We start from the raw sequence: 21,389 nt of genomic DNA, 5'->3' as shown, positions 1-21,389 counted from the left end.
CATATCGCAATGTTTCAAAATACAATGGTGGAAATCATAGTTAGGAAAGCAAATGGTTATTGATGTAATCTGTCTTTTAGTTATCAAAATGATCAATTTAATTGAGAGAACAATAGTATTGCCTGTCTTATTGGCACCAGCCTATGGACAATGTTGTTTTTATTGATCTGTTTGTAAGTGTCGTCAGAGTAGGCTACCCTGTAATTTGTCATGTTAAAAAATATTATGCTAATGTATCCATTCATATAAAGTGTAGTAGAATAGCATTGAATGTGTTTATAAAAAGGCCACCGTTTTTCAGTGCAAAGAAATCTGATATAGCCTATTAGCCTAGGCCTACGCTACACGCGCTCAGCCATGCATTGAACGTCATTTTTTGCGAGCAGTGATCAAGTTTTTAGTTTTTTTATTAGCCTAAATTGTGACTATCCAATCTGTTCATCACATTACAAATAGTAGGCTGTCTTCAATAAATCTACAGATGCTTGGAATGCTTTATTATAAAGGTGCATTTCTATGGTGAAAATTAGCTTCCCCTTGAATCTCACGCTGCCGGCTTCACCGGTTGTAAAGCAGATTAACGTGCTTACATTTAAGAGTTGAGTAATAAATAATATAGCAGCACCAGAAAGCTGGGATCTTCTTTTAAATAGTGGCCAGCCAGAACATGTTTTTTTTTCACACACGGTTGCACAGTGACTGGGCCTATAAGAACACATGTTTCACTAGGCTATATGCTCTCCAACTGTGTTTCAGGGGGCCTAGGCCTATAGGCTATGTTTAGCGTTATTTGGGCATTATAGTCGTGATACAAACCTTATCAAAACATGTAGGCCTATGGTCTAGGCTACCTGATGCATGTGACTATGATATGAACAAGTCATGCGCTGTTTCTTGTCTTAGACTGCACATGCTTGGCATCATTCACAAGTCACCCATCGGACTATTCTAAATGTAATCTTGTCTTTACATATACTAAATAATATACATGTAGTAGGCCTAGCCTATAGAAAGCTGATGGTATCCTCTTTTAAATAGACATCATCAAAACTGTTTTCTCATGCAATTGCCATAGAAATGTTGCGCAACATGGGCTTATGGGCTCTCAAGTTTATTTGTCACATGCGCCGAATACAACAGGTGTAGACCTTACAGTGAAATGCTTACTTCTAGGCCCTAACCAACAGTGCAATTTTTAAGTAAAAAATAGATATTAGGTGAGCAATAAGTAAAGAAATAAAGGCAGTGAAAAATAACAGTAGCGAGGCTATATACAGGCACCGGTTAGTCGAGCTAATTGAGGTAGTATGTACATGTATGTATGGTTAACCTCTGGGCGGGCTCCGGGACGGACATCCAGCGAAAAATCCTATCGCCATTAGCATAACGAAATTTAATATATATCTTTTTTCAAATATAGGACTATGTTATATCGTTTTATAGATACACCTCTCCTGAATCGAACCACGTTGTACGATTTCAAAAAGGCTTTACAGCAAAAGCAAAACATTAGATTATGTTAGAGTATATCGTAAAAGTAGCCACATAGCCATTTTCCGACCAACCACATGCATCACAAATAACCAAAAAACAGCTAAATGCAGCACTAACCTTTGACAATCTTCAATAGATGACACTCCTAGGACATCATGTTACACAATACATGCATTCTTTTGTTCGATAAAGTTCATATTTATATATAAAAACAGCATTTTACATCGGCGCGTGACGTTGACTAACTATTTTCCCTCAAATGCATCTGGTGAAACAGCGCTACAATTTACTAAATTACTATTCAAAAACATTTTTAAAATGTAATATTGTCATTCTAAGATTTATAGATGAATATCTCTTGAAAGCACCTGTAATGCCAGATTTAAAAATAACTTTACTGGGTAATCACACTTTGCGATAAAAGGGGATGCGATACTCAGAAAAATAGGCTACCGTTACAGGTCAGCGCCATCTTGGAACAATCGCATATCAAATCTACTCTTGTATACTATTGTCAATAATCCCTTACCTTTGATTATCTTCCTCAGAAAGCACTTCCAGGAATCCCAGGTCCACAACAAATGTATTTTACTTCGAAAAAGTTAATCCTTTACGTCCCAATAGCTTGTTCTTGTTAGCGCGTTCTGAAGGCTGCTCCAAAAGTTCCGTCGGCCGCGGGACTCCTCTTTCAATAAAATGCATTTTTTTTGGGGGGGGTTCGTTCAAACATGTCAAACGTTGTATAACATCAATCTTTCGGGCCTTTTTCAACCACAGCTCCAATAAGATTCAAGGGGGACGATTGCATTGTCTTTCTAAACGTTTCGAAAGGGGAGGGTAGCCAGGGGAGCCGGCGTCATAATGGTGATGGCCCTCCTCATGTGACCACGTTCCACAGCGTGTCATTCAGTCAGTTTTCACAGTAGGAGACTCAAACCACTTTGTAAAGACTGGGGACATCTAGTGGAAGCAATAGGAAGTGCTCAATGAACCATTGCTCACGGTGTGATTTATAGGCAAAGTGATGAAGTTGAGTCCGCAATTCAGAATTCCACATCCTGTTACGATCGGTCTCGGGGTTTTGACTGCCATATGAGTCCTGTTATACTCACAGACACCATTCAAACAGTTTTAGAAACTCTAGGGTGTTTTCTATCCACAAGTATTAATTATATGCATATCCTAGCTTCTGAGTTTGAGTAGGAGGCCGGTTAAAATGGGCACGAATTTTTTTCAAAAATCGCTGTAGCGCCCCCCTATCCTAGGCGACCGTTGGTAGAGCATGGTGTTTGCAACACCAGGGTTGTGGGTTCGATTCCCACGGGGGGCCAGCAAAAAAAAATTATGAAATTGTATGAAATGTATGCATTCACTACTGTAAGTCGCTCTGGATAAGAGCGTCTGCTAAATGACGTAAATGTAAATGTAAATGTTAAAGTGATTATGCATATATGATAAACAGAGAGTAGCAGTAGTGTAAAAGAAGGGGTGGCGGGGGCACCGGTTAGTCGGGCTAATTGAGGTAATATGTGCATGAATGTATAGTGACTATGCATATATGATAAACAGAGAGTATCAGCAGCGTAAAAGAGGGGTTGGGGGGGCGGGACACAAAACAAATAGTCCGGGTAGCCATTTGATTACATGTTCAGGAGTCTTATGGCTTGGGGGTAAAAACTGCTGGTCCTGGACTTGGCGTTCCGGTACCGCTTGCCATGCCGTAGTAGAGAAAACAGTCTATGACAGGGGTGGCTGGGGTATTACACAATTTTTAGGACCTTACTCTGACACCTCCTGTTATAGAGGTTCTGGATGGCAGGCAGCTTAGCCCCAGTGATGTGCTGGGCCGTACGCACTACCCTCTGTCATGCTTGCTGTCGGAGGCCGAGCAGTTGCCGTATCAGGCAGTGATGCAACCAGTCCGGATGCTCTCGATGTTGCAGTTGTAGAACCTTTTGAGGATCTGAGGACCCATGCCAAATCTTTATAGTTTCCTGAGGGGGAATAGGCTTTGTCGTGCCATCTTCATGGCTGTCTTGGTGTTTGTTGGTGATGTGGACACCAAGGAACTTGAAGCTCTCAACCTGCTCCACTACAGCACCGTCGATGAGAATGGGGGCGTGCTCGGTCCTCCTTTTCCTGTAGTCCACAATCATCTCCTTTGTCTTGATTATGTTGAGGGATAGGTTGTTATTCTGGCACCACCCGCCCAGGTCTCTGACCTCCTTACAGGCTGTCTCGTCGTTGTCGGTGATCAGGCACTGTTGTGTCGTCTGCAAACTTAATGATGGTGTTTGAGTCGTGCCTGGCCACGCAGTCGTGGGTGAACAGGGAGTACAGGAGGGGACTGAGCACGCACCCATGAGGGGCTCCAGTGTTGAGGATCAGCGTGGTGGATGTATTGCTACCTACCCTCACCACCTGGGGCGGCCCGTCAGGAAGTCCAGGATCCAGTTGAAGAGGGAGGTATTTAGTCCCAGGATCCTTAGCTTAGTGATGAGCTTTGAGGGTACTATGGTGTTGGAACACTGAGCTGTAGTCAATGAAGAACATTCTCACATAAGTGTTCCTTTTTTCCAGGTGGGAAAGGGCAGTGTGGAGTGCTGTGGAGAGTGCATCATCTGTGGATCTGTTTGGGCGGTATGCAAATTGGAGTGGGTCTAGGGTTTCTGCGATAATGGTGTCAATGTGAGCCATTACCAGCCTTTCAAAGCATTTCATGGCTACGGATGTGAGTGCTACGGGTCTGTAGTCATTTAGGCAGGTTACCTTAGTGTTCTAGGGCACAGGGACTATGGTGGTCTGCTTGAAACATATTGGTATTACAGACTCAATCATGGACATGTTGAAAACGTCAGTGAAGGCACCTGCCAGTTGGTCAGCACATGCCCGGAGCACACGTCCTGGTAATCCATCTGGCTCCACGGCCTTGTGAATGTTGACCTGTTTAAAGGTCTTACTCACATTAGCTACGGACAGCGTGATCACACAGTCGTCCGGAACAGCTGATGCTCTCATGCATGCTTCAGTGTTGCTTGCCTCGAAGCGAGCATAGAAATGATTTAGCTTGTCTGGTAGGCTCGTATCAATAAGAAGCCGCGAGGCAATTCTTCCCTTTGTAGTCTGTAATAGTTTGCGGGCCCTGCTACATAAGACGAGCGTCAGAGCCGGTGTTGTACAATTCAATCTTAGTCCTGTATTGACGCTTTGCCTGTTTGATGGTTCGTCGGAGGGCATAAGCAGGATTTCTTATAAGCTTCCGGGTTAGAGTCCCGCACCTTGAAAGCGGCGGCTCTAACCTTTAGTTCAATGTGGATGTTGCCTGTAATCCATGGCCTCTGTTTAGAGTATGTACGTACGGTCACTGTGGGGACGACATCCTCGATACACTTACTGATAAAGCCAGTGACTGATGTGGTGTACTCCTCAATGCCTTCGGAAGAATCCCGGAACATGTTCCAGTCTGTGCTAGCAAAACAGTCCTGTAGTTTAGCATCTGCTTCATCTGACCACTTTTCTATTGACCAAGTCACTGGTGCTTCCTGGTTTAATTTTTGCTTGTACACAGGAATCAGGAGGATAGGATTGTGGTCAGATTTACCAAATGGAGGGCGAGGGAGAGCTTTGTCTGCATCTCTGTGTGTGGAGTACAGGTGATCTAGAATTTGTTTTCCTTCTGGTTGAGCATTTAGCATGTTGATAGAAATGAGGTAAAACTGATTTAAGTTTCCCTGCATTAAATTCCCTTGCCACTAGGAGCACCGCCTCTGGGTGAGCGGTTTCCTGTTTGCTTTTTTCCTTATACAGCTGACTGAGTGCGGTCTTAGTGCTAGCATCGGTCTGTGGTGGTAAATAAACAGCCACGAAAAGCATAGCTGAGAACTCTCTAGGCAAGTAGTGTGGCCTGCAATTTATCACAATATATTCTACTTCAGGCAAGCAAAATCTAGAGACTTCCTTCGATTTCGTGCACCAGATGTTATTTACAAATATGCATAGACCGCCCCCCCTCGTCTTACTGGATTGTGCTGTTCTGTCTAGCCGGTGCAGCGTGTATCCCGCTAGCTGAATATCCATGACATCATTCAGACACGATTCCGTGAAACATAAGATGTTAGTTTTTGATGTCCTGTTGGTAGGATATTCGTGATGGTACATGGTCTAATTTATTGTCCACTGTCAGTATTACTTGCCAACGTACAGGCAGCTTTCCCACTCGCCTTCTCCGGATCCTTACGAGGCACCCTGCTCTGTGTCCTCTGTACCTGCGTCTCCTTCTCTTGCCAATAACGGGGATGTCGGCCTTGTCGGGTGTCTGAAGTATAGCCTATGCGTCCTGCTTGTTGAATAAAAAATCTTTGTCTAATCCGAGGTGAGTGATCGCTGTCCTGATATCCAGAAGCTCTTTTTTGCCGTAAGATACGGTGGCAGAAACATTATGTACAAAATAAGTTACAAATAACGCAAAGAAAAAAAACGCATAATAGCACAATTGGTTATGCGCCCGTAAAACAGCTGCCATGTCTTCCGGCGCCATCATGAAGTGTTTGATTTTATTTTCAAATGCATTTGCATTGATGTCAGTGTGACTAGAGGGGGACAATAGAGCGCTGAGTACCAGGCCATTAGCGACTGGTGGTTTGCAAATTTGGTAGGCTACTAATGACTATCAGCGGCACCAGAGGGCAGTTTTGGAGAAGCCTATTTACTGTGACTAAACGGTCACGTGGAATTTGACTGTGGTCATGACTCGTGACTGCCGGTGTGGTGGAAATGCGGTCACTGTAACAGCCTTAGTTTTGACACGGCAACCTGGTGTTGTCTACATAGTTCAACTTGGTTAGCCGTTTGATGTGGATATCTCTAAAACAAAGTCTGTTTGGGCCATAGACAAAAGGTTAATATGGATTTCGCCAAACAGTTGTGCATCTTTGAAGTTGTTGATTTATCGCATCTTAAATTCACAGTAGTACCTCTGTTGACCTTCCTTCAAATTTGATAGCATGTTACTTGTGCTCGTTCACATCTGCTTACCTCTTCCAACAACCAGTGGTATATCATTGCTGTATTCTCTCCCCTTCCTCCATCCAGACGCCCAGGTGTATCCCCAGCCCCCCACTCCCCAGCTGCAGCAGCCCCCTCTGGAGGTCCTGGTGCCTGGGGAAGGGAAGGAGGAGATCCTAGGTAGTGCTCACATCCGCAGCGGAGGAGGTGGTGGTGGAGGAGTGGTAGACACAATGAAGGTAGAGGGCATGGGAGGAGGAGCAGGTCGCCAAGCCAGTGCCCTCCCCGGACAGGGCTTCTCCAAGTACCAGAAGTCCCTGCCTCCCCGCTTTCAGAGGCAGCAACAGGTCAGTCCAATAACCAATAGAAGTCATTACCAAATGTACATTTATGGGTAATGATCTTAAGGACTACATTTGGTTCGCTCTGCTGCTCCACAGATTGCAGCTCGATTGAAATACATATTTAATTGGTCACTGGAAAAGGGTTAATTTCCAAATGTATGGAAGCATGCTAAACTGTGTCCAATCCCGAAAGACAACGAACCCTTTACGCCTGCCAATAGTCGACCAATCAGTCTACTCCCTTCACTCAGTAAGATATTAGAGGGTATTGTGAGTAAACAAATATGGGACTACATGGGAAATAATGATTTGATCACAGCCAATCCGCATGCTTATTGAAAAATACATTCTACTAACACTGCATATGTTGGCATGACTAATTAACCTCTCTGGGATTAGTGGGACGCGTCCCACCTCGACAACAGCCAGTGAAATTGCAGGGCGCCAAATTCAAACAACAGAAATCTCATAATTAAAATTCCTCAAACATACAAGTATTATACACCATTTTAAAGATAAACTTCTTGTTAATCCAACCACAGTGTCCGATTTCAAAAAGGCTTTACGGCGAAAGCACACCATGCGATTATGTTAGGACAGCGCCTAACATAATCATAGACATTTTCCAGCCAAGGAGAGGACTCACAAAAGTCAGAAATAGCAATTAAATGAATCGCTGACCTTTGATCTTCATCTGGTGGCACTCCTAGGACTCCATGTTATACAATTAATGTTTGTTTTGTTCAATAAAGTCCCTCTTTATGTCCAAATACTTCCGTTTTGTTTGCGCGTTTAGTTAAGTAATCCAAAGGCACAAAGCGCGCTCGACAACATCCAGACGAAAAGTCAAAAAAGTTCCATTTAAGTTTGTGGAAACATGTCAAACGATGTTTATAATCAATCGTTAGGATCTTTTTATCATAAATATTCAATAATATTTCAACCGGACAATACCGTTTTCATTAGAAATGAAAGAGAACGAACGGCTCGCTCACGGCCATGTGCGATAAACAACTCATGGCTTTCAGCTGAGCCACTTGCTCTGAGTGGTCTTATTCTCTCCCCTTTCACAATAGGAGCCTGAAACAACTTCTGAAGACTGTTGACATCTACTGGAAGCCTTAGGAAGTGCAATCTGACCCCACAGACACAGGATACTGGATAGGCATTCACTTAAAAAACTACAAACTTTAGAATTCCCACTTCCTGGTTGTATTTCTCTCAGGTTTTTGCCTGCCATATGAGTTCTGTTATACTCACAGACATTATTTTAACAGTTTTGGAAACTTTAGAGTGTTTTCTATCCAAATCTACCAATTATATGCATATCCTAGCTTCTGGGCCTGAGTAACAGGCAGTTTACTCTTGGCATGCTTTTCATCCAAACTTCCCAATGCTGCCCCCTATCCCAATTAAGTTAATGGCTTAGTGCTATGGATGATGGCACGTTTGTGGGTGTATAATTTCTAGATTTCAGTGCAGCAAAATTATTCTTTCTTATTTACTTTTGTAAATATGGTTTTTCTTTACATGTCAATATGTCATTGTATTATGTCTGTTTTGTAAATTGTATTTTTAAGTTTAACCTCTTAGGGCTAGGGGGCAGTATTTACACGGCCGGATAAAAAACGTACCTGATTTAATCTGGTTACTACTCCTACCCAGTAACTAGAATATGCATATACTTATTAGATATGGATAGAAAACACCTTAAAGTTTCTAAAACTGTTTGAATGGTGTCTGTGAGTATAACAGAACTCATATGGCAGGCAAAAACCTGAGAGATTCCTTTACAGGAAGTGGCCTGTCTGACCATTTATTGGCTTTCTTTGACATCTCTTTCCAAAACAAAGGATCTCTGCGGTAACGTGACACTTCCCACGGCTCCCATAGGCTCTCAGAGCCCGGGAAAAAGCTGAATGTCGTCATTCCAGCCCCAGGCTGAAACACATTATTGCCTTTGTCAAGTGGCCGATCAGGGGACAGTGGGCTTAGGCGCGTGCACTGGTCGCCCCTGTCTTTCTTTTTTTCCCTCTATTTACCCGAAACGCAGATTCCCGGTCGGAATATTATCGCTTTTTTACGAGATAAATTGCATAAAAATTGATTTTAAACAGCGGTTGACATGCTTCGAAGTACGGTAATGGAATATTTAGAATTTTTTTGTCACGAAATGCGCCATGCTCGTAACCCTGATTTACCATTTCGGATAGTTTCTTGAACGCACGAACAAAACGCCGCTGTTTGGATATAACGATGGATTATTTTGGACCAAACCAACACTTGTTATTGAAGTAGAAGTCCTGGGAGTGCATTCTGACGAAGAACAGCGAAGGTAATAACATTTTTGTTATAGTAATATTGCAAAATGTGCTTTCACCAAAAAGCTATTTTAAAATCAGACATATTGAATGCATAGAGGAGTTCTGTATCTATAATTCTTAAAATAATTGTTATGCTTTTTGTGAACGTTTATCGTGAGTAATTTAGTAAATTGTTAGTAAATTCCCCGGAAGTTTGCGGGGGTATGTATGCTAGTTCTGAACGTCACATGCTAATGTAAAAAGCTGGTTTTTGATATAAATATGAACTTGATAGAACAAAACATGCATGTATTGTATAACATAATGTCCTAGGGTTGTCATCTGATGAAGATCATCAAAGGTTAGTGCTACATTTAGCTGTGGTTTGGGTTTATGTGACATTATATGCTAGCTTGAAAAATGGGTGTCTGATTATTTCTGGCTGTGTACTCTGCTGACATAATCTAATGTTTTGTTTTCGTTGTAAAGCCTTTTTGAAATCGGACAGTGTGGTTAGATAAAGGAGAGTCTTGTCTTTAAAATGGTGTAAAATAGTCATATGTTTGAGAAATTGAAGTAATAGCATTTCTAAGGTATTTGAATATCGCGCCACGGGATTAGACTGGCTGTTGCGTAGGTGGGACGATTTGGTGCCACCTACCCTAGAGAGGTTAAGGACTCATCGAAGATGAGGACTATTTGGACTAAGAAATCCTAATAAAATCAAATCTTTGTAAGTAAAAAAATAAAATAAAAACAAATTGTAAGTCGCTCTGGATAAGAGCGTCTGCTAAATGACTTAAATGTAATGTAAAATCTGTTAAACCTGATGTGACGTAGACAAGAGCTGAGACATACATGTGGGGGTTGAAGCCCAGTCAAATCGACGTATTTGGGGTATATATTGTCCCTTTCACATCCCAAATTGGAGTTCCATTCAACAAAGCAAGCAAACCGTTCCATTCATTGTCCCAGAAAATAACCCCCGATCAATACAAACCAAATCAATGTGGGACAAGAGTAGTTGTTCTGTCCTTGACGCTGCATTTCAGATTGGCTTAACCTTCCCAGAGTGCCAGTTTGAGGAATTTACCACTACCTTTTTGTGGCTCCATTTTATGGCTGCAGTCCCAATACAACAAACGCTATAAATAATCTGTTTTGAATTCAGTCTGAGTAAGAGTGCTGATATAACACCTTTTTTTAGTTTTTTTTTTTCCTTTTCAATTATAATGAATAGCAATATACAGTGCGTTCGGAAAGTATTCAGACCCCTTGACTTTTTCCACATTTTGTTACGTTGAATCCATTTTAGAATAAGGCTGTAATAGTTTTTTTCCCCCATCATCATTCTACACACACTACCTCATAATGACAAACCAAAACATTTTTTTTGTGTGAATTAATAAAAAATATCAAACTAAAATATGACATTTACATAAGTATTCAGACTCAGTACTTTGTTGAAGTACCTTTGGCAGCGATTACAGCCTCGAGTATTTTGGGGTATGACGCTACAAGCTTGGCACACCTGCATTTGGGGAGTTTCTCCCATTCTCTGCAGATCCTCTCAAGCTCTATCAGATTGGATGGGGAGCGTCGCTGCTCAGCTATTTTTACGTCTCTCCAGAGATGATCGATTGGGTTCAATTCCGTGCTATGGCTGGGCCACTCAAGGACATTCAGAGACTTTTCCTGAAGCCACTCCTGCTTTCTCTTGGCTGTGTACTTAGGGTCGTTATCCTGTTGGAAGGTGAACTTTCACCCCAGTCTGAAAACCTGCTCCAGAGCACTCAGGACTTCATCAAGGATCTCTCTGTACTTTGCTCCGTTCATCTTTGCCTCGATCCTGACTGGTCTCCCAGTCTCTGCCGCTGAAAAACATCCGCACAGCATGATGCTGCCACCACCATGCTTCACCGTATGGATGGTATTGGCCAGGTGATAAGCGGTGCCTCGTTTCCTCCAGACGTGACACTTGGCATTCAGGCCAGAGAGTTAAATCTTGGTTTCATCAGACCAGAGAAATCTTGTTTCTCATGGTCAGAGTCCTTTAGGTGCCTTTTGGCAAACTCCAAGCGGGCTGTCATGTTCTTCTTACTGAGGAGTGGCTTTTGTCTGGCATCTCTACTGTGAAGGCCTGATAGGTGGAGTGCTGCAGAGATTGTTGTTCTTCTGGAAGGTTCTCTAGTCTCCACAGAGGAACTCTAGAGCTCTGTCAGATTGACCATCGGGTTCTTGGTCTCCTCCCTGACCAAGGCCCTTCTCCCCCGATTGCTCAGTTTGGCCGGGTGGCCAAATCTAGTTAGTCTTGGTGGTTCCAAACTTCTTCCATTTAAGAATGATGGAGGCCACTGTGTTCTTGGGGACCTTCAATGCTGCAGACATTGTTTTGTTCCCTTCCCCAGATCTGTGCCTCGACACAATCCTGTCTCGGAGCTCTACGGACAATTCCTTTGACCTCATGGCTTGGTTTTTGCTCTGACATGCACTGTCAACTGTGGGACTTTATATAGACAGGTGTGTGCCTTTCCAAATCATGTCCAATCAATTGAATTTACCACAGGTGGACTCCCAAGTTGTAGAAACATCTCAAGGATGATCAATGGAAACAGGATGCACCTGAGCTCAATTTCGAGTCTCATAGCAAAGGGACTGAATACTTATGTATATGTGATATTTCAGTTATTTTTGTAGTTTTATTAATGTTTGTATAAAAAAAAAAATGTTTTGCAGGTTTTTCTCGCCAATTTCATGATATCCAATTGGTAGTTAGTCTTGTCCCATCGCTGCAACTCCCGTTCGAACTTGAAGCTTGAGAGCCATGCGTCCTCCTAAACACGACCCCGCCAAGCCGCACTGCTTCTTGACACAATGCTTTCTTAACCTGGACGCCAGCCGCACCAGTGTGTCAGAAGAAACATTGTACACCTGGCTACAGTGTCAGTGTGCATGCGCTCGGCCCGCCACAGGTGTCGCTTGAGTGCGATGGGACAAGGACATCCCGGCCAGCCAAACGCTCTCCTAATCCGGACGACGCTGGCCCAATTGTGTGCCACTTCATGGGTCTCCTGGTCGCGGCTGGCTGCGACACAGCCCGTTATCGAACCAAGATCTGTAGTGACGCCGCTGGCACTGTGATGCAGTACCTTAGACCGCTGCGCCACTCGAGAGGCTCTGCTCTTTGTCATTTTTTTGGAGTTGAGACACAAGGTTACATTTTCCTCTATTACAGTAAATTTCTCCATGTGTTTCAGTGTACATAGAGTATGACCGATTCTGTTGGACCAAAGCGCAAATGCAAATGGTGAGTTGAAACGGCTTGTTGTCAGAGAGGAAAAAGTGATCTTTCATCTTTGTTGCGAGTGGCAGGGGGAGGGGCTTGGTGTATGTGTTTGAGTGGGAAGGTGCACTCAGCACAAAAGAAACTAAGGAGACCAGACCAAAAAGACAAGATAAGAACAAGCGAACATAAACGCTCATAAAATCGAGAAACTAAATAATTTGATTCTCCCGATGCATGCATTTGGAATTTTTTGCGCTAAAACATACATTCTAATGAATTGAATTAACTTGATATATGTCTCAGCCCTACACGCGTGACTAAGCCACTTTGGATAAAGGGTCTCCTAAATGGCTTATTTATTTATTATAATATCTCGCCCACTTGGTGTCTTCAGGAGCAGCTGATGAAGCAGCAGCAGCAGTGGCAGCAGCAGCACAGCCAAGCAGCCCAACAGAGTCAGCAGCAGCTCCCGCCCCAGCAGCCTCAGCAGTCACCTCAGCAGCAGGGCCCAGGGGCCACCCCTCAGACCCAGGGTCCCAAGCAGCAGCAGTCTGGGACCCTGCAGTACCCTCCACAGGGCTCCATGGGCCGCGGCCCCCTGCCCATGAACTTTGACCCCCGCTGGATGATGATGCCCTACATGGACCCCCGGATGATGCAGGGTCGCCCTCCAGGGCCCATGGACTACTATCCGGCCAACATGCAACACGCAGGTGGGTACTCATGGTAGTGTGGTTAAGGAGTAGGCATATTGTCATAGAGCTGAATCTGAATTTGCATGGAACTTAGTTTCGTGAAGGAACAAAACATTGTAAATCCTCTATTGAGGTCAATGGCAGATTTGTGCAAACCAGATTTAAATGTAGGATTTAGCCCATAGAGATTATGGTAATGCAATAAAGTTAAAATGCTATAAGAAATAGCACCAGGTTTTCAGCCAAAATTTGAATAATTGTGTGTGACTTTTCTAACGTGACGCATCTCTGTTGCAGGGATGATGGGACGAGAGCGCTCCGATTCGGGAGGTTCTGGTTCGGACAACTTTGACAGGCAGCAGCACCCGGGACACCCCCACCGTGGGACGCCCCCTATGGACCCCAAACTGGCCTGGGGGCCCGAGGTGTTCCCCGCGGGCAGCGAAGGCAGGGGACTGAGTTCCCCTCTGAGACAGAAGCAGGCTCTGGAAGAGGACAATGTCAGTGGCAATGGGACTAGGTAAGATGGGGGTGGTCAAATGTCAATCACAATCATTTTAAGGGATACTACTAATCTACTTCCCCAGAGTCAGATTTACGTGTGGAAACTATTTCTCTGCCTACTTTTTAAAGGAAGTTGCTAGCTACCTCTAGCGCAATTGCGAACTAGCATTAGACTTCCAGTCATTGTGCTAACGCTAGTTAGCATTGGCTTGCGAAACGACCTCTAAATTAATACTGGACACAGAGGCACAAAAATGGTATCCTTGAGTTCATCTGACTCTGGGGAAGTAGATAAAGGGCCCCTTTGCCCAAATCCTGAAGTATCCCTTTAATTGTCAGATCATACAATACTGATTGAATAGGAAAATATATATTAGTTGAAATCACATTAGATTATAAATATTTGAATTGAGTCAGTGTTGTAAGTACAGGATGCGGTTTCCGTAAGTGTCTTTTATAAAATCTCTGGTCTTTATTTTAGGAGTGACACCCCTCCAGTCCGTGGTTTGCGAGAGGGAGGGCTAGGCCCCATCCAGCAGCCCAACTCTGGCTTGGGCTCCTCCAACCAGACCCCACCACCTGTGGGCACTCAGGTGGGGGGCCAGGGAGGAGGCAGTCACCACCACCAGTCTTACATGGGAGGCCGGGGCAACTACAGCAACTTCCACGACCAGGGCTCCCGCATGGCCCCCCACCAGCAACAGCAACAAAGGGGGAGTGGCGGAGGCTTCAGCCACCAGGATGAGGGCCAGGGCCACAAGGGCGGCCAGCAACAGGGCCAGATCTGGGGGGCCCCTCGCCCCCACTACGACCGCAACGGGCGCACTGACCTCTCCCCCCTGGAGAATAACAACTCCCACCACCCTCAACACCATGGTCATCAACAACATCAAGCCCCCTTCCCCCTCCATCTCCACAAGCCCGAGAATGGCCGCAGCGAGAGAGGAGGCGAAGCCCCGAAGAAGGGTGACCCCTCGCCCTTGCTCCAACAGCCGTCCCTCTCCTCCTGCTCATCCTCCTCTTCCTCATCCAGGGAGGACGGCAGTGGAAAGGCGGTCCTGCATCACCTCCCACCTCAGCGCGAGGCCGACACAGAAACCGGGCAGAGACATGAAGCAGGAAGCAGCAGAGAAATGAAGCAGGATAAGATGGGCCCTGTCCACAGCCACTCTCAGCCCTCTGTGACATCTCAGCAGTCCCATCCTCAGTCCCAGCAGCAGAGGCAGGGCCAGGAGCAGCACCACCACCGTGACCCCAAGCCCAACCAGAGGGAGCGAGGCGGGAGGGAACACAAGACTGAGACCCAGTGGGGGCCAAGGCCTGGCAGCAGCAACACAGGGGTCCCCTCCTCACACAACAGGAGAGCAATGGGTGGAAACTCCCGCGGAGGGGAGGATTCATCCAATCACCCAACAGCGTCTGACCACAACAAACCCGCCGGTGGCCAATCGGGAGGCGGCAACACCAACAAGAGGGCGGGGCCTATCAAGAGGCCTGTGCTGAAGAGAGAGGGAGGAGGGGAGGGCGAGGGAGGAGAAAAGACCAGCGGAGGTTTCGGAAAAGACAAAGACGAAAGACAAGATGGAGGCCATTCATCAGTCAAGCAGGAAGGATCCTCCGGCCCACAGAGCTTCGCTGCAGTGTCTGGTAAAGAAGAGCCGGCTCAGACCGGTCCTAAACCCAGAAATGGAGGGAAGGATCGAGCAGCAAACGAACGAGGAGGAGTGGGTAAGGGGCCCAAAAATGGGGTCAACTCTACCCCCTCATCAGGGTACTCCGGCCACCCCTCTAACAGGCGGGACAGAGAGCGTTCCTTCGAGAGGGGCGGTGGTGCGTCCTACCACAGCGTCTCGGCCCGTGGCAGCAGAGTCGGGCGAGGTGGCGAGTTCTACGGGCGCGGCCGGGGTTACCGAGGCACCTACACGGGCATGGCCGGGGCTGGCAGCGTTAGCCGTGGCAGGGCAGCGGGCAGCAGGAGCAGCCGAGACTACCGATCCGGCGGAGGCTACGACGAGGCATTGGGGGGGAAGGCGCGGCCGAGGGGGGTCGCAGGCCAACCCGGGGCGTGCCCGTAATCAGAGCGAGACCCGCAGCGAGGGTTCTGAATATGAGGAGGTCCCAAAGAGGAGGAGGCAGAGGGGGTCAGAGACGGGCAGCGAGAGTGCCGCCAGCGACCTAGCCCAGTCGGACAAAGAAGACCGCAAGTCCAGCACCAAGAACGGCAGCGGCACAGATAACGTTACCGGTAGCGGCTCCGGCCCACCCAGAGGCTCCCATGCCCGGGTGTTCACCCCCAGAGGTGTGCCCTCCAGGAGGGGCAGGGGGGGGGAGGTGGCGGGGGAGGAGGTGGCGGGGGAGGAGGTATCTATAAAAGTGGTGGTGGAGGAGGAATGGCTGGAGGTCACAGGTCAGGATCTAGGGCCGACCCTCACGGCTGGGCCTCCAAGTCCTCATCCTCGGTCCGCAAGCATCAGGCCCCAATGCAGTCGGCCGCACCTAAAGACACGGGTCGTGGAACCAGTGGAGAGAAGAAGGAGAAGGCAGCGGACGGAAGCCAAGCTCAGAATCAGGGAGGAGCAACCCCTCCGCAGTCTATCCCCGCTGCACCTACTCCAGCCCCACAGGGCTCCACAGAGAACGGAGGAGTTGGGATCCAGCAATCCATGGCTAACCCCACTACCAACTCCAGCGGGCCCCTTCCACTCCCTCTCTCTGGGCCGGATGGGCGTGGCTTCCCTCGCGTCCCGCGTGATGGCTTTGAGCGCCCTCCGAGACGCCGTCGCCACGGGCGCTCCCAGCATCAACAGGATAAGCCACCACGCTTCCGGCGGCTGAAGGAGCGAGAGAACGCCGCTCGCATCAACGGAGGAGTCGGGATCATCGGAGGAGGACGACCCTCCTCGCCCGGACAGAGTTATGTTCAGGATGTCACTGACGGCACTCCCATCGCGGCGCCCACAACCGGCGATGCCCCCAATGCGACCACGGCTACCAACAACAGCAACAACAGTACCGGTGGCCATCTTGGAAGTGCTAATGCAAACAGTCACCACCACCACCACTACAACCAGGGCATCTCCGGCCAGGCCCAATCTCAGCATCACCACAACCCAGCAGGGGGTGCCAAATCCCCCGACTTCTCCAACCAGAACTCCGATCAGGCCAATGAGGAGTGGGAGACCGCCTCTGAGAGCAGTGACTTCACTGAGTTCCGGGAGAGGGAGGGAGGAGGGGGCAAGTCCTATTCCTCCCATCACCATCATCACCCACCCGGAAGAGGAGGTGGTGGAGGCGGGGGAGGAGGAGGGGTCGTTGAGCGAGAGATGACGGCGAAAGAGCAGGCGGCCAACAAGAGAAGCTTCTCCAGCCAGCGTCCCGGGATGGAGCGACAGAACAGGAGGGTCAATGCTGGAGGAAGAGAGGGAAGAGAAGGAAGAGGCCCACGGGGCCCGCCCAGTGGTGGTGGAGGCGGAGCCGGAAACGGAGGGGGCCAACGCGGCGAGCGCCGTGGAAACTGGCCCTCCCCCAAAAACAGGAAGTGAAGTGGAAGATCTGGAAACATTTCAAATGCATCCACCCCGCCCCACTGTTATTTATCCCTTTGTCTGTCGTTCCTTCAGCCTCTCTGTTCTCGTCCCTTAACATATTAGCACATTATTGTTCAATACATAGTTATGGAGACAATGTACACACGTTAGGCTTCTTTCGCTCTTCATCCATCTACTATCTACCGTCCGTTATTGTAAAGTGTCACTCTGCTCCCCCCTTTTCAGTTGTACCCACCACCACCCTTCAGAATTCCACCCCGATTTAGGATCAGCAGACACGCTTGTTCGTTTTGAACACACACCTTTTGACCGAAAACATTTTTTAAAAAACAACACACGTGTTTGCATTTACAAGCACAATATGACATATAACAGACATACACAATCACGCGCAGTAGTTTGTGTGTATGCAGTATGATATGTTAAACATGTCATGATAAACATGTTGGATAAATTGGCTAACCAGGAGAAGGCAGATTTTTATATTTATGTACCTGTGTATATTTCTACCACGCTTTGGGCTGGGGTGGTATTCTGTAGGGCAGTTATCTGCATTATATTTTCCCACGTGGGGTGGGGGGGTGCAGGTTCTTATTTTAACGAGAACAATTGTACCATAGATTTATACAAAATAATTAACTTTGTTTTGTTTCCCCTCTTTGCCTCTTGTCAGTTTTGTTTCAGCCCCCCCCCCCCCCCTTAAAAAGTTAGGGGTGTGTATTTTTCTTCTGCAAAGCAGGTCTTTAAAATAACTTTTTATACAATACCCCCCCCACCTCCCTCTGAGTTTTTGATCTCCCGACGAACAAGTACATCTCTTTAATTACTGTGACAGCCACAACAGGCCAGTTGAAGTACTACTGCTCACCCATCCACACTCTCCTCACATTGATTGTTGTCTCTAATATCAATGTCTTTGCTGCTTGTTCAGAACTAGACGGTGTGATTTTGTTATTGTTGACCTGCTCTTATTACTTTCTGTTGCTCTTTTGTTCCTGTTAGATAAAAGGTCCTCTCAACGTAGCATTCTCTTCTCACAAGCTACAGACGTTCTATACCAAGGGTCTCAACCTTATTCCTGGAGAGCTACCCTCCTGTAGTTTTTCGCTCCAACCCCAGTTGTAACTAACCTGGTTCAGTTTATCAACTAGCTAATTTTGAGAAACGTGTGTGCTAGATTAGGGTTGGTGTGAAATTCTACAGGACAGTAGTGCTCCAGGAACAGGGTTGGAGAGCCCTGTTATATACACTGCAAAAAAGGACGTTTTGCGGAAGAAAGATTCTCCTATTCATCAAGTTTGTTTACCCTAAGAACACTGAATTAATAGCTTGAATGCTTTATATAAAAATAAAACAAATACATTTTCTGTGGAGGCAATTTTTTTTCTCAAGATACTTTCACATGAAACTTCTGGTCAGGGAAACATTTGTTCAATGAAAATGCAAGTCATGTTGCGAGAAAGAAATATAAAGTTATATGCTCTTATTTTAAGATACCGTTTGACTATTTTCTTTTCGAATTTTTTTATTTTCTTCAATTGATAAATGAGTCCACTCCTATTAGTATAAAAAACTTGTTGGTGTATTTTTATTGAACAGATTTGTTACATTATGCAGCAGGTGTCGTACTCTGGTTCCAGAGTGCTAAGTTTGGCCATCAAGAGTATTGTACTACTATATTCATGCTGTCCTACTCAATGTAGGAAGGCGCTCTACTCAAATACAACTGCACTGTGCTGTAGAAGAGACCCCTGTAACAAAAGTCGGGCTGGCAAGAGCTCCATATTGAGGAAGTATTTTCAAAGTGTACATTATTTCAAGACAACCTTTCCAAAACCTCGGTGGCAACTATATAGCTCAATTGAACTGAATCTTGGACTATGGTGGAAAATGGCCAAGGTGATGTCACACCACTGATTTCTCAAATGTCCAAATACATTTGCAAGGTATAATACTATTCTCTTAGAGTGTTACAGGGAATACATGGGTTTAGAACTTTTGATGTAGACTGACAGATTCACAAAATGGCTTACAGCTTGTTTTGAAAATTTGATGGGGGCGGCATCCAAGTTGAAATGGATAAGATTATAACTTTATTTTATTTATCTGCATACATTTTTCACTGCTTGTAAGTTGGGGTTTGTTTGTTTACTGACAGCCACCATTTTAAGATTAGCTTTGGGATGTTTTGAGTAGGGCATTTGAGTGTGCATTTGTGTGTGCATGCATTTCTGGTGTCTGTATACTTTTTGGGGGGGAGGTCATGTGAATGGCAAACACTTTTGCCTTGTTTGCCCACACTTAGTTTTAAGAACTATATTAAGACAATTCTACAGTTCTTTCTTATACATTTATGTATATACATTAAAGTATATGTTTATCCAAATTAAGTACATAATCAGTTACTTGGGTATACTGCCATTTTTGCCATACACCAAGGTAGGCAAAAATGAAGTGGGTACATTTTATTTTCCACTGACTTCTACTAAGCATTACCACATCCATGGGTGCAGCTTGCCTTGCCTGTGAAGAAAAAAAACATTGGTAGCCATACACTTAACACAGGCTTATGAGCCCTGCATCCTTCCTTAACTCTTACTATTGATGTGCTCATATTGTATGTATCCATGTTTAAAGAAAACAGTGTATTCTTGAAAGCCTCAAAGATTGTACTATATTTACAGCATTACCAAGGTACCTGGAGTGGTTAAAGCTGTTCTATAATTTATGGTTTATTAATGGAACCGTAACATACCAATATATACATGTGTATATATCAACGTTTTTGTCTACCCCAACTTACATTCCCACAAATGTTGCCATTTTTTAAGTTCAAGGGAGCAATGTACAAGCAGAGAAGTGTCTTATTATAATAAAATTACAGAGAATAAACTTTTGTTTTAATGGAAAATCTGGTTTTGTCTTGAGTTTATTATGAATTGCCCCCATGTGAAGAAGTTGACACAAATTAAATCTTTATTAATTTCAGCACCTGGGCAATGGTAGGTGGTTCTCTGCACTGATATGCATGTACAGTACCAGTCAAAAGTTTGGACACCTACTCATTCAAGGGTTTTTCTTTATTTTTACTATTTTCAACATTGTAGAATAATAGTGAAGATATCAAAACTATGGAATTGAGATGGTTTGGGATTAGTTGGACCGCAGAGTGAAGGAAAGGCAGCCAACAAGTGCTCCGCATATGTGGAACTCCTTTTTAAGACTGTTGGAAAAGCAATCGAGGTGAAGCTGGTTGAGAGAATGCCAAGCGTGTGCAAAGCTGTCATCAAGGCAAAGGGTGGTTGCTTTGAAGACATGATTCCATATGTGTTATTTCATAGTTTATGTCCACTATTATTCTACAATGTAGAAAATAGTCAAAATAAAGAAAAACTCTTGAATGAGTAGCTGTGTCCAAACTTGACTGGTACTGTACATCATGGTCTTGCAGATTGATGATCAGTGTATGGAGGATAGGACATTGCAATTTATTTGATTGGGAAATACTGCTCAGTTATGGATGGGTGCTTGCTGGATAGAGCGCTTAGCTGTTAATCAAGCGTTTGTAGGATCGAGGCCTTCCCACCTAGAAAGGCTTTAGCCTAATTAAAGTGTCTGGGTTGCATTGAGATGATGTGGGATAAAGTCCTGCAAGTCTTAACAAGGGCTGGGAGATTTTCACTCCCGTTTAGAGCTTTGACGGTTATTGGTCTTAGTGCTATCCTAAGCCCTTGACTGGGTACTGCAAGCCATATAAAACCAAAGCCACTCCTCCCAGAGTGCTAAGAGCCTTGGCGTGACCCTGGACAACACCCTGTCGTTCTCCACCAACATCAAGGCGGTGACCCGATCCTGTAGGTTCATGCTCTACAACATTCGCAGAGTACGACCCTGCCTCACACAGGAAGCGGCGCAGGTCCTAATCCAGGCACTTGTCATCTCCCGTCTGGATTATTGCAACTCGCTGTTGGCTGGGCTCCCTGCCTGTGCCATTAAACCCCTACAACTCATCCAGAACGCCGCAGCCCGTCTGGTGTTCAACCTTCCCAAGTTCTCTCACGCCACCCCGCTCCTCCGCTCTCTCCACTGGCTTCCAGTCGAAGCTCGCATCCGCTACAAGACCATGGTGCTTGCCTACGGAGCTGTGAGGGGAACGGCACCTCCGTACCTTCAGGCTCTGATCAGGCCCTACACCCAAACAAGGGCACTCC

General features: G+C 45.7%; 1 protein-coding gene across 1 annotated transcript in view; it reads left to right on the top strand.

The window, feature by feature from the left end:
- The window catches only part of LOC106588219 (protein PRRC2A), a 53,731-nt gene extending 33,642 nt beyond the window's left edge, over positions 1-20,089 (top strand). Inside the window, 6 exon segments of the mRNA XM_014176994.2 lie at positions 6,586-6,845; positions 12,826-13,144; positions 13,424-13,646; positions 14,112-15,666; positions 15,668-15,967; positions 15,970-20,089. Of these exon segments, the coding sequence (XP_014032469.2) occupies positions 6,586-6,845; positions 12,826-13,144; positions 13,424-13,646; positions 14,112-15,666; positions 15,668-15,967; positions 15,970-17,172 (3,860 nt within the window). The 3' untranslated portion in view covers positions 17,173-20,089.
- The last annotated feature ends 1,300 nt before the right edge of the window (positions 20,090-21,389 follow it).

Source organism: Salmo salar, chromosome ssa27 (genome assembly GCF_905237065.1).
Source record: "Salmo salar chromosome ssa27, Ssal_v3.1, whole genome shotgun sequence".
Taxonomy (NCBI): domain Eukaryota; kingdom Metazoa; phylum Chordata; class Actinopteri; order Salmoniformes; family Salmonidae; genus Salmo; species Salmo salar.
The sequence above is the reverse complement of the archived record's forward strand: the minus strand, read 5'-3'. Positions and strand labels throughout refer to the sequence as shown.